This window comes from Trichomonas vaginalis, chromosome V (assembly GCF_026262505.1).
Source record: "Trichomonas vaginalis G3 chromosome V, whole genome shotgun sequence".
Classification (NCBI taxonomy): domain Eukaryota; phylum Parabasalia; order Trichomonadida; family Trichomonadidae; genus Trichomonas; species Trichomonas vaginalis.
Window position 1 is genome coordinate 10,492,447 of NC_067207.1, and position 13,523 is coordinate 10,505,969.

General features: G+C 31.8%; 4 protein-coding genes across 4 annotated transcripts, besides 1 other annotated feature; 1 reads left to right on the forward strand and 3 right to left on the reverse strand.

Annotated features, from left to right (window-relative positions):
* Positions 1–35: 35 nt before the first annotated feature.
* TVAGG3_0312630 (regulation of choline O-acetyltransferase protein) lies at positions 36–1,863 on the reverse strand (the record flags this gene model as incomplete). Its single annotated transcript, XM_001581651.1, has 1 exon — positions 86–1,861. The coding sequence occupies one exon, from the start codon at positions 1,859–1,861 to the stop codon at positions 86–88; it is 1,776 nt and encodes a 591-aa protein (XP_001581701.1).
* Positions 1,864–4,004: 2,141 nt separating this feature from the next.
* Positions 4,005–4,052: a mobile genetic element.
* Positions 4,053–6,863: 2,811 nt separating this feature from the next.
* On the forward strand, positions 6,864–7,749 carry TVAGG3_0312650 (protein of unknown function (DUF4498) family; the record flags this gene model as incomplete). The annotated part of the gene is made up of 1 exon (XM_001581650.1): positions 6,876–7,604. One exon carries the CDS (start codon positions 6,876–6,878, stop codon positions 7,602–7,604), a length of 729 nt encoding a protein of 242 aa, XP_001581700.1.
* An 18-nt stretch (positions 7,750–7,767) lies between these two features.
* On the reverse strand, positions 7,768–9,828 carry TVAGG3_0312660 (uncharacterized protein; the record flags this gene model as incomplete). Its single annotated transcript, XM_001581649.1, has 1 exon — positions 7,812–9,713. The coding sequence occupies one exon, from the start codon at positions 9,711–9,713 to the stop codon at positions 7,812–7,814; it is 1,902 nt and encodes a 633-aa protein (XP_001581699.1).
* Positions 9,829–9,896: 68 nt separating this feature from the next.
* TVAGG3_0312670 (armadillo (ARM) repeat-containing protein family) lies at positions 9,897–13,441 on the reverse strand (the record flags this gene model as incomplete). Its single annotated transcript, XM_001581648.2, has 1 exon — positions 9,944–13,324. One exon carries the CDS (start codon positions 13,322–13,324, stop codon positions 9,944–9,946), a length of 3,381 nt encoding a protein of 1,126 aa, XP_001581698.2.
* Positions 13,442–13,523: the final 82 nt, after the last annotated feature.

The following is a 13,523-nucleotide window of genomic DNA, read 5'->3' on the forward strand; positions in this document are numbered from 1 at the left end:
ACTGTATTTTCATGGATCAAAATAAATATTCTTAGTTAAAGGTTAAAATGGTCTTTTTAATAAAATACCATGATACGCAAAATCTTTAAGGAGCTATCAAATCAGTATTTCTTCTACTACGAAGGACATACCAAACTGCTCCTATTATAACAATAATAAGAAGAATAACAACTATTACAATAACAGCGATGGCCCACTTTGGAAAAGAGCTATTCTGTTTTTGAGAGTTTGGTAATCCCAAATCAGTATTTTCATCAAATGGGTCAGTGGTAAATGTCATATCATGCATTGTTGTTGATCTGCAGAATCTGTTTGGACTGATACAACCCATTTTAACATTATGTAATTGACCTTTATACTTGATATTAAATGTAGTAGACTTATTTTCATCGCCTTCTTTGCAAGTGAGAGTTTGACGTTCGTTTTCATCATCTTTTGGAACTGCATCTATTGTGAATTCAGTAAAGTCTTTGTTGCATGTGAAACTGCCACATGATAACATATCTGGTAATATAGCTGTTCCTTTTGGACAGACATAAGTTGGGAAGACGGTAGGAACGTAATCATAAATATAATCATATCCAATAATACGAGAATTTGTTGGATTATAAAATTCGATTCCATTGCAATATTCAGCAAATCTTTCTTTGCTTGGTGGACAAGAAACTCTTTTGGTTGCAGCTGCTCTACCAAAGAACTTGAAATCGAATCCTGATAAACTACCATATGTATCATTGTACAAATAATATGATGGGAAGGAGTAAACTGGTGGTTCTGTTGCAAATCCTTTGATTGGATTGCCATCAATTGATTCACCGTTGCCCCAAAGAATTGGTTGTATCATAGAATAGTTAATATGGTAGTTTCCTGAATCAATTAAGAAGGACATTGAGACATCTGTGACTCTGTTGAATGGGAATGGACCAGTTTGGATTGTTTCGCCAACCATGTAATCACTAAGATAAACTCTTGCCTCTGGATGTGACATTGCAGTTCCAGCTCCAGGGCCATTTTCGAGTTCTATTCCAGAAGGGCACTTTTCGCCATTATCACCGTAGAAGTATTCCTCGCCAAAGTGCTTTTTAGCATAAATATGTGCTTGTGGTGTGGTGAGGTAAGTAAATTGTTTTCCATCTCTAGTAAGTTGGCAACCATAGGTTTCGTATGGGATATTAGAGTTTTCTGGATGAAAATGCCGATAAAGTATAGGAGTCATTCCAAAAGCATGTGTCATTTCGTGGAATAATATATAAAAGTTTCCATTGTCCCATGAATCATAGTTAGAAGATGCTTCTCCGAACTGAACAGCATTGATGTATATTACTCCTTGAATTGGTCTGTAGAAATCTTCTGTAGCATTAAGTGGCGCAGCGGCAGCAAGAACAGCAGATCCCTCGCCGAAAGGACGAACAAATACGGTAAAATGCATATCAATGTTTTTAATGACTTCTGTGTCATCAATTGGAAGCGAACCATCCATATTTACTAATGTGAACTCGTTTACTGTTTGTTGGACACCTAAAAGCTTCTCTGCATAAGCTTTTACATTGTCTAATGTTTCATGAATTGCTGTTCGAGTACTGGCATTAAGAACATCGTATTGAAGGCAAATATAAGTAAATCCATTCCATGTAATTTCCTGTCCGACGCTTGTGCAACGCAATGGATCATTCTTGGTCCCATCAATATAGCCATAGTCAATTTGGATTCTGATTGGTTTAAATGGATAATCTTCGGCGGCCACCTTGTGAGTTTTATTGGAAATTGGTGGGAGAATTGGTTTTAGCTTAAGCATTGAGTGACCGCATGGGTGCTTTCCATGAGCGTGAAGTAGATATGCGAAGAAAGGAAGTAAGATCATAAAAATAAATAAAAAAGTCTCATCACACTTTTCAATGCTCGATTTTTAAAAACTGTTTAAAAATGGAGCTTATATTGAAATAGTGTAGAGACTAAAAATTTCAATTCTGTTTTGAAGGGAAAAGAGAGGTAGGGCAACGATAGGTCAAAAAGGCTTCTCTGATAGATTTCCTTGCCTTTTGGATATGCTATAATATAGTCATGTGATTTTATCCCAAGCATATGGGGATTCTAAATTTTTGTCCCTATCGTTATCCCAATTGAATTTTTTTTTGGAATTTAAAATTTTTTTTTCTCCATGTAAACTTAAATTTTAATTTTTACCACTAAAATGCAATATTTCAACAAATTAATGAGTAATAATATTTTAATTTATAATAAATATTATAAATCTCCTCAATTTAATGTAATTATTGTATTAATTTTTGTTGAAAATATAAAATCTTCAAGTAAATGATGTGAATTTAATATTTTTAGAATGTTGTTTAATTGTACTATATTATGCATGTAAAATTTTGTTACAATACATTTTATATGGGATCCCCATTGCCCAATTGAGAGAAAATTGAGAGGTGGGATTGGGCTAGCCCAATTCAAAATATCCCAGGTGGAAATAAAAAAATTAACAATTCAACATAAAAAAGCATCTTAAATAATAATGATAAAAAGAAATTTTGTATGAATTTCAATCAAATTTGTTTTTATTCAACTTAAGAAATCACTTCATTAATGAAAGAAGTCGGGTTCACAACATATCCCGATCTTGAAACGAAACAACATGTTTTTTTGATGCCCTAAACGGGGGGGGGTCGCCAGCAAAAAAAAAGATGTCAAAATTTATCCCAAAAATTTAAAAAAAATCGAAGAAAGTGCATCCCAGGGATTATAAAATTTAAGTTTTCACATCTCTACTATAATATATAGCCTAGCATGATAGGATATGATGTCAAAAGTTAGAACATAACTTAGGATCTTGAGAAAAATGAAAAACAAAAATTACATAAAAAAAGAAAAATTTTATCTAATTTGTTTTTTTGGACCGAATAAGTAATTTTATTGAATTTCAATACGACACATAGATTTTATTATTAGTAATAAATATAATGGTTTACTATTAACAAGGAACCTAAACTAATGAAAATTTGATTTCAAATATTGTATATGATTATCATAGATTACCAAAATATATTGCTATTTATGAGGATATAATATTGATTATTAGTAAATCGTATAAATTTAATAAATATACCATGAATATTGAATGAATTTCTTGATTCATAGGGGTAAAACGCGCTTTTATATGATTTAGACAGAGAATTTATGAGATGTAAATAACACAATAAAGGTTTATATTGAATATTTTCTAAAAATAAATCGAAATTATAAAAAACAATACATTTATTCATTGAAACTACTTGGACAAATATGAAACAAGCATTCAGGCAATACTTTTGAGACTTCAACGCATCTGATAATTTTTATATAACTTCACCTCTTATGCTTAGAGTGGAGGTATTGAGATCGTATAAGTATAGATGAGCTCACATTCAGATATGATGTGTGAACTTCTGTTTTCACTGCAATTTTGAATCAGAATAAACTCAAAACAAGAATAAAATGATATACTCACTCTCTAAATGTGTTCGAGATTTAAAGTTGTATGAATAAAACGATTCATCTTTCGAAGCCTCCCATTTAATGAGAGACTTCGAAAGATGAATGTATTCATGTAGATGAAATACTATATATGACCATGTGTGATACTAAAGATATCAAAATGTTCATTTTTAAGTGCAATAGAAGGGTTATCTCTCGTAAAATCTCAATTTAAGGAAGATTTAGAAAGAACTCCTTTCCTAAGTAGATAGTGTGTGGTTTCTGTCTTTTGGTTGATCAGGAACTATGAAATTAAGTCGGACAGAAAGAAGTTCTTTCCAAAACAGACTCCAAATGAGTTGTTCGAAAAGAACTTCCTTCTGTATATGGATAATTGTAGTTACCGCACTGAAGTATGTGATTGTGATGATGGAGTTCTCGATAAATCTAAAATCGGATTAAGATTAATTGAAAACTCAAGTAATTCTTTGAAATCTTGTGTTGTCTGGCACTATAATAACCAAAGAATGAGAATATTATGTTGAATGATGAGTACGTGTGCTCGGCATTCGCCGAGCGAATTGAGTTTAACGTACTATGAAAAGTGACAAATTTGGGCTTTTTTTCCTAGGGTTATGATCTCTTCCTTTCTGCTCAATACGACAGAAATGAAAGAATGAATTTGTACTCCCTAATTGATTACTACAATCTGTATCTATCTTTAACATAGAATTAGCTGCATTGTGATTTATACTCCAGAATTATTCAATTTAAGATCAACCTCGTAAATTTTAATCATATTGCACCAATACTCCTACGTTGAGATAAGAACATGATTATACATACCAAAGCCCCATATTAAAAATCAAAATTTAGCACCTCCATTATGCAACCACATTATTCGTCGCAAATAAGTATATTTACGCATATTATGATGCATATTCACACAACTCGTATACATGAAAAGTTATTAAAATCAGACAAAATTATTGCAATAAGGAAAAAAAAACAACTTTATTATATATGTTAGTAATGAATTACAAATATTTCTACAAAGAATGCTCAATACTTCATATAATCTTCGAATATTTCTTATTACAAGTTAATACATTTTGACTCGAACATGATAAACAAAAGCTGACACGCTGATTACTACATTTATGAAAATATAGTACGTTTCCATTCATCTGTTTACTTGTTTTTGTTGGAATAAAATCATTTTTTTTTTCTTTCATGAAATAAGAATTTTGCTGCGAAAGCAATATCTCTAACAATAATTAATACATTACGTCAACTCTGGAATGAGTATTTATCAAATATGATATCAAAATCAAAAATTAGTTGTTTTTTATGAGTAAAAACGATGTAAATTGATTATTTGACTAATTATCAAATACTTTGATTTTCCAAATTTTTTTCGAAATTGATTTTTTCATGTGAAAATTCAAATTGTTTAATTTCATTTTTGAAATTTTGAATTTTTTTTGGAATTTTGAGTTGATCAATTCAGCAGAATTGATAATGCTATTGCTTTAGGGCATACCACAAGGTGATGAATAAAAGGTGAACATTAACAAATTATTTTAAATCACAAATATCATCCTCATCAACTTTAATTCTAAAAAGAACTGTACTGAATTATGAAAATGCATGATTTACATTATTAAAATCTTTGAATGAAAATAGTACAAGATAAGTTTTTATTCATTTTTAATTAGATTTAAACGAAAAACTACTCCATATTAAAATTTAAGTCGAGAAATCGTATTTTGTTCTTATTTGTTAGCATTTTGTAGACATTCTAATCTTGAATTAATTTGTTACATGATATTATTAACAAATTTAACTGAAAAAATATGTTAATATGGAATAAACCATGATTATATAAGCTATCAATGCTATATATACATATGTAAAAGATTCATATTAACCCAATTAACAAAAATGATAGATTTTCATAAAGGTTCAATATAGGTTCGTCCGAAAATTTTGATTTTTATATAGAAGACATAGTTTCATATACATAATTAAATTTTCAAACAAATTTGATCATACCATTTATTAAGCAGGATAGTATATTAATTACTATCAGTATAAAAATATAAAAATGATTATATTTAATTATTGCATAATTTAGTCAAAGAGTTATAAGCCTCAAGTGATCGTTATCACCTTCAATGCACGTATACTTTATTGATTCATAGATATTTAATCTATATTTGACATGTTGTTGTCGTCATTCGTTTTGTTCCCATTCTTCCTAAGTTAGAATTAGAGAATACACCATCCACATCATCTAATTTGGTCCTCAGCGATAGATTGGTTTATTTTGGAGGAGTCCCATCAGACAGTTTTCGAGCACCAAATATCAAATTTTAATGTATACAAATCTTTAGTGATTTATCTCTTTTATGATGAGTAAAAGGTTTCTGCTCATCAACATTTGATTTCCGACATATATGATTTCTAATTGCAATTATTTACTTTCTTTTTATAATCTAACTCTGTGACTCATACCATAAATTAATTATTGGAAAGTGTCAATATGTTTGGCACAACGCATGGCGGAAGATACCAAACCATGCAGGGAATATGATACGTTTAAGATCTCCGAGCTTTTTTTCCAAAAATTTTCTATCGTTGCCCTACCTCTGGGAAAAGGTTCTTATAAAAAATGAAAATTTTCATTTGAATATTTGCGTACTCACTGTAATTAATAAATCATGTTTGAATTCTCTTATCGCTGAATTCCATTCAAAAATTCTCCACGATAAAAAGAACTTTTTGAAAAAAAACGCCTTTCAATATTCAATTTGTTCAAACCCATTACAATGGGCAATGAGTATCAGTTATAATGTTTAGATAAAAAAATTGGGAGCTGATCAAATTTATCTCAATCCTGTGAAACATCGGTGAAACAATTTTATCTCTCAACAAATAAGTGAATAATAAGGGACCTAAATAAGAATGTACATTTACTGTATAGAGGTAATTAAAGAGTGTTTAATCAATATTAGCCGTTACAACTTCAGACAGAAATTCAATTTATTTCTTCAATCCTGGTTAGAGCGCTCCATTTCATTGAAAGCATTTAAATAAAAACTGATCCATTATTTAAAGATTGGTTGGTGAGAAACTGAACGCCTGTTACAACATCAGAGAATATCTAATAAATTTCGGCGAAATTATATATTAATAATACATAGCTAATTATAAGTATGTTTTTGCTTTACCGAGCACGACGGAATCCAAATGGAATGAAACGATCGCAACAAATGTGAAATTTGATTGACTTTGATGTAGTCCTGGAATAAAATTACAATCCTGCACAAATTTCAATTTCAGATTTCATAATTTGAGTTGCTTTCGGAGATATTTAGTTACATAAAAGTGACAAAATTTGCACGTTTGAAATTAAAATGTCTGAGCGCTGGGAATTCACAGAGCTTGATGATAACGGCTTTAAAACATGGGCAGATAAGGAGAAAATGAAGCTTATCAATGAAAAATGGGGACTCAATGGAATTAAAGCTCGTACTTTCTCTTATAATGGTGAATTACCAGTTCCATTTAATCCTGAAACATTTTTCAAATCATTTTTGAATACAAAGGGAATAGGCTCAGAAGAAGTTAAAGAAGTTGATGTTGAACCTCTTTCAGCAATATCAATTGGCAATAAATTCTGGAAGAAGCTCTGGACACCACCAAACAACATTTGCAGAAATGCAACAGGCCACTACATCAATAAATGTCCCGATCATCACGTTCATGGAATGTGGTTATCAGATTGCCTCCAAGTTGCACTTCTTGACGAAGATTCCGAGGAATACGAAGTCTTTACACCAGAAGATCGCAGAGAATTACTATTCCATGTTATTAAACTCCTTGTTCTCGGTGGCGAGATTTGCCAATACGAAGATGAGTGGGATACTTACGAACCAGTCATCACATCACTTTACAGAGACTTAATTGGCCAAAGTGTTGTCAAAAATACTAGTGGCGCAATTTCGATTGTTGCCCGTCCTTATTTGCTAAAGAAGACAAACGGAAAGTCTATCCTTGGTAATCCAGACCATTCTGCATGCATATTGGTCATTGATACCGTTGGAAAGAAAGTTCGTATGCTTCAATATTTGGCATATCCATAAATTGTATTTGAAAAACATATATACTTTTTTTATACTAACAAATTGACTACATTTAAAATATATACAAGAACATTATCAAAAAATATAAGCAAATATGAATCAAGAAATCAAAATTCTGAATATGTAGATTGATGTTGCTATTAAAAGGCAATCATAAAATGAAATAAAAAATAATTTAGTATTAAAAAAACAAAAAATATAATGTTTTCAATTGAAAACAGACATATAATAGTTGTACTTCTGGTCGAATTCGAAGTTAGAATTGCGATAATGGTATATAATGTTGTCAATTACTTCCCAATCTTTTGTAGCTTCAACGTAGTACTTATCATCCGACATTTTGAGAGGTTTGACATGTTTGGCGTAATATAAAGCGCATGTCATCAAAAGAGGAATAGAATCATGAGGGAAATAAGTCAAAATTGCAGAAAGAAGCTTTTTCTCGTCATATTTAAGCATAGAATTCATCTGATGTAGCAAATCTGTGAATATTACCATGTTTTCAGCATGAGTACACCTTAAAGAAATCTGTGCAAAATGAGATAAAACGATTGGAAGCTTAATTGACTTATCAACAGTTGAATATGAGCATAGCTTATCTGAGAGATGGTAAGATAACGCGATTCTTGCTTCATTTATCTCTTTAATTTCGGCTGGAATATGAGTCAACGTAAATAAGAACTTTAGAGAAGGATGTGTCACATCATGGTTCTGTAATATCATTTTGAACAGTTTGCTTGTATAATTTTGGCAAGAAAACTGAAGATTTTCAACTTCATTCAATCCGTGCAAATAAATGATTGTCTGATCCAATCTACTTAAGCTAGATAAATAGTTGTTCATGTAAACAACGTTCGCGTACGTATTGAAATTGATATCATTAATAATATTAAATTTTTGGAGAGTTGAGCGATGAAGATTATCAACGATGTCATTAATCTTCGTAGGATCTTGTATCAGATCAAATCCATCAATAATATTCTCTTTCGTCAAATAATTCAAAATATTATAAGATCTGAAGAAATCTTCATTGACAAACTTGATTTTAACTGGATCGTAATTGTAAAATAATGATTCTGGGTGACATCTTTTATCTACCGGGAAAATGTAAAGTTGTAAACACCTTGTATCGTGAACTGACTGATCAAAGATAGATCCTTTGATTATGTTGGCGATAGTCACTGACTGATTGTCATTTGGTAATAATTTCATGAAATATTGGACTTCGTAAATGGATAAATAAGCCGGATAATATCTGAACTCCAAACCAGTCATTCCTTCATAAGATTCAAAGAGAAGTGACTTGGAATCACCTGTTGTAAGTCTTTTGATGAATAATTTCGATGTTGGACCCATTGGTTTCGTTTTCATTTGTTCAAAAATGTTTTTTAAGGGAAGAAATGTCTCCGTATACTTGGAAAGCATGTTATTATTATACTCTGCATTAAATGCTGGGTAAAGAACTCCGTTTATAAGCATATTTATCGTAAAAGATTGGTCAGAATTATATAACAACGTAATTAGTCGTTTATGAGTTACTGGAAGTAGTTTGGATGCATAAGTAATTGCTTTGTCGAATATTTTGAAGACTTGAATATCAGTTAATGCATAAGAATTTTGAATTAATAATTCTTCGTGAGATAATTTGAAAAATTTTGCGCAAAGATCGTCTGGAAAGAAAGGTAAACCTATAAAGTATCCGGAACAAAGCTTGAAAAGGCAGTCATCGTATACATTTGTATCAAGAAAATATTTCAGAAACTCAAATGAAGCATCACAAGCTTCAGGGAATGTAAAAAAGCCAAATGTTGTTGGAAACGTAAGGTAACAGAAATAATTTAAGTTAATAGTGTTATTTGAAAAATAATCTCTGAAATTTGTAGGAAGTTCTGGAAAACCTTTATATACTATTTCAGTCTTTTGTTGTGCAAACTGTGCGAGAGACTTTAGAGCACTGTGAAGTGTAGGAACCTTTTCAACAGTTGAGCAAGTTTGTTTCAGAAGAGTTTCTAGTGGAATAATGCGTGATGTTTCATTTGGAAAATAGTAGAATGTTTTTAATAAGTGATTTTTCCTGATATTTAAGAATAATTTGTAAGTTTTGAACATAAAATCCTTTTTATTGATATTCCATTTCAAATCAATGTTCCAATTTACTGAATTACGTAATTCTTTTGCAATTCTGCTGTATTCCTGATATCCTTCTGAATTGAGTCTATTTTCTTTTTCCGTCAAAATAAAAAAATGAGTAGGAAACACAACAGCATCAATTTGTATAAAAACTTTATCATAAGCAATCTTTTTTAAATTAAAACAAAAAAAATATAAAATATAAAATATTAAATATTTGCAGTTTTTCCAACTCTACGAAGAGTTTCCTGCACTCTTGATCTCAACGATGAGTCGCTTGATGTAACTAACGATATACATGGATAAAATGTGGCCAATAAAATCTTTTTATCGTTTTCATCATTTTCATCAAGATTATCAATGAAATCCATGAACTGCTTAGCCTGTGCATCATTTCTGCAGCTCAAATCTATCTCTTTTATCATCTCAACGAATGTATCTAAACAATTTTCAAGAATATTCGGGAATTTATCCTTGTTTTCCTTATTAATGAACCTTCCGTAGAATTCTACGAGTGTAGACATTTCTTTCGCGCACTTGACTCTTACGAATTCCTTTTGTCCTTCCGCGTCAACTTCAGTGATTTTTTCTAAAAGCTTCTTATCGTCGGATTCAAGGACAACGTTGAATCTGTACTGTTCGTTGGAGTCAGCGGAATTGGAAAGAAGTGTTGAAAGAACGTCTCGGAGCTCTTTTGCATCATCATAAACAGCAACTTTGCCGCAAAGTGTAAAGAAGGTAAGCTGTTGTGCATGGTCTGACTTTCCAAACGTTTTGATAAGGGTGGAAACGCATAAATCTCTAAGAGGTTTATTTGATGTTCCCAAAAATACTTCTGAAAGGGAAATAATGAGTGGTTCGAACTGGCCTGTGATCAGAGGGAAGATTTTCTCTATCGCCTGGATGAAATGGCTCAAAACTATATGGACCATTTTATCGGACATGAAAACTGCTGCACAAAGCTCAAGTAGTTTGGCCCAGGACTTTGAGCTGTATTTGTTTTCATTAAGGCTTGGTCCTGATCTTTCAAGGCAACGTCCGATTGTTCTTCCAAAAACGGATAAAACAAGATTCTTTGCATCACTTATCGATTTGTATGATTTGATAAGTGTTGTGAGTGAATCTATGAGCATTAAATATGCTTGTTCAGTGAGATCTGGACAAGAGAAAAATGTTTGATAGAAATCGAAGCTTCCTGAGACAAGTTCGACATTCTTACATTCTGTTGCAAACATTGTTTCACTTTTGATTACGGTTGGAAGTATTTTTTCGTAATAATTCTCAAGTTTTTCGCATCTTGCCCAGAAACCGCAGAAGAAATGCGAAACTTCATTCAATATCTGCTGTCTGACACTTGTAAAGTTATCTCGCATCCTTTCAAATACAGACATTAAGAAAACTTGGAATAATTCTTTGAAATTTTCGTCAGAAACATCATTAATGTTCGAAGAAAGTAAGTTAAAAAGTGTTGTTACGGAGCTTGTCGCCAAAACTATTCTTGGATCGTCAAAAACGTTGACAATACTCTTGAATATCAACGACCATCTTTGAGTATTCGTTAAAGTACGCTTTACAGTCCATATCAGATCCATTGACGATAAGGAAACGTTGATATCTATCTCCTGACGAGCGAATCTGAAAATTGTTCTCAAAAATATTTCGGCGTTTTCTTCTGGAATTTGGGAAATATAGTCATTGCAGATCATATTGATGATTGAGTATTGTATAGAGAGTACATCTGGATCATTACCTGCATTATTTGGATGAATTGCCTCAAAAATGGAATTCCAGCCCTTTGAGATCAAATCTATCTTCATCTGTATGATGTTCTTAAGTTCCGTGAATATTTTGTTCAAACTCTCAACATCAACGTTGTTATTTCGATTGACAATTTTTTCAATTCCTTTTGTCAAGCAATCTTCGGTATCTTTGTTGAAGCATTTGACTAATATATTAATAAAGAACTGTCTGGCATTTTCTCCAAATGTTTCGCTGGCAATTTCCGAAATAAAATAAACTTCGAGTCTGGGCCAAATACTTGTGAAGATATCGATTTCGTTTACGATCATGTTCGTTGTGAAATCGAATGGAAAGTGTTTGCATGATAAAAGTGCGTCAATAATATCTAATTTTATATTTGTCGAGTATTCATGGGCGAATTGAGGTGTAATCTGGACATCATCTGAAGCAAATATTCCATTGAGTACGTAAACCCAGTTTCCTTCGACTAATTCGTGGTTATTCAGGATCATATTCGTCAAAAACGGAGTCCACATCTTTTCTTTCTCTTCCAAGCAGTAAAGTTTGATATCTGATAGTGGAAGACGATGGTCGTCGCTCAAAGAAAGTCTGTCGCATAAGATTTTGAAAGCTTCATGAGTAATTTTTGGTTCGCAGTTAGTTTTGATGGCTTGCAGGTATTGGCCAAGTGTTTCATGGACTATTGGTACGATTTTAGGGGTCATGTACCTCAAAGAAACAATGATTGCGTTATTCAGAACTTTACAAAGTTTAAAAGTCAAAATTTTTGCGTTATCTTCGACCATTATATCCGAAATAAGCAAGAAAAGCATTTCAACGCAGTAAACGAGTGATAAATCAATAGACATTTGGTTCATTTGTAGTTGTTTCGGTATAATATCAATTAGTTCTGTAGGTTGTGATGTTAGAATGATGTTGTTGAGGGAATCGATAAGAGAAATCATAGTTGACTCTCCTGAATCCGACATTCGAAGCATTTTTGTTAAAGAAATGTTCTTTCTGAGAAGAGTTGAGTGTAGGAAGAATATCGGTAGAAGTATTGACTTCGATCTCGGTCGAATTTCTGAGATAAATTCATTTAATACTGAAGTAAATAATTGTAAAGTATGAGGAAGCATAATTTCGAAGAAAATCATGATGAACTTAATTGCGTCGCGGTTGGAAATTAAATGTATGATCGTACCATCGAATAAACAACTCAGATTTTGGTCATTTGTAATTAAATCTTTTGTTGAAATTGTAATGACTTCTAACATTTCGTATAATAGCTCGGATGGCAATATTTTAGTATCAATGAAGGTTGGTTGCATTCCTAGTGTCATTCCTGTAACGTCATTTATTAACATCACAAAAAGTCCACTGTAAACCTCGGTATCGGTCTTGGCTGAACGCTTGTACTTTTTATTGTATCGTTCTATGAAAGATTGTGTTGCTTGATTAGGATTTAGGGCTTTAATTGGATCAACCAAATAAGTTAGAAGTTGTTGGAACGAAGCGTGTGCATTATGTGCAACAGTTTCTTGGGTCTTTTGCATAAGAAGTAAGTGTATTGAAATATATGGAGAAAATATTTCCAAACAAGGGAATTTGCGTTTAATTTCAGAAGTTGAGAATAAAAGTAAACGTAAGCACATGTCAACGTCTAGAAATGCTGATCTGGTTATCAGTGAGCCTAAAATTTCTTCCAATGCTCCTTCATCGAAGCAATCATCTGAAATTGCTTCTAAAAGTATTGGAAATAGAGCTGTTGCGATTTTCGTGTAGTTTTCTGTTGACATGATGTATACAATAGCAGAAACAAATGGAGATTTTTGCTCAATTATTGGCAATTTTTGTAATTTTTCCAGATAATTAATTGCATCAGTGCAACACGAACGTATTGTATCTGGATGTCGAAAACCTGTTAACCTTTGTAACTCAGATTTTAGGTTTGTAAAAGATTTTCGATTCATTTTTTTTATAAAAAAAAGTCTATCGTTATTTTAGCGGATTTTGAAAGAAGAGTTCATTTGATGGATAGAAGCAATT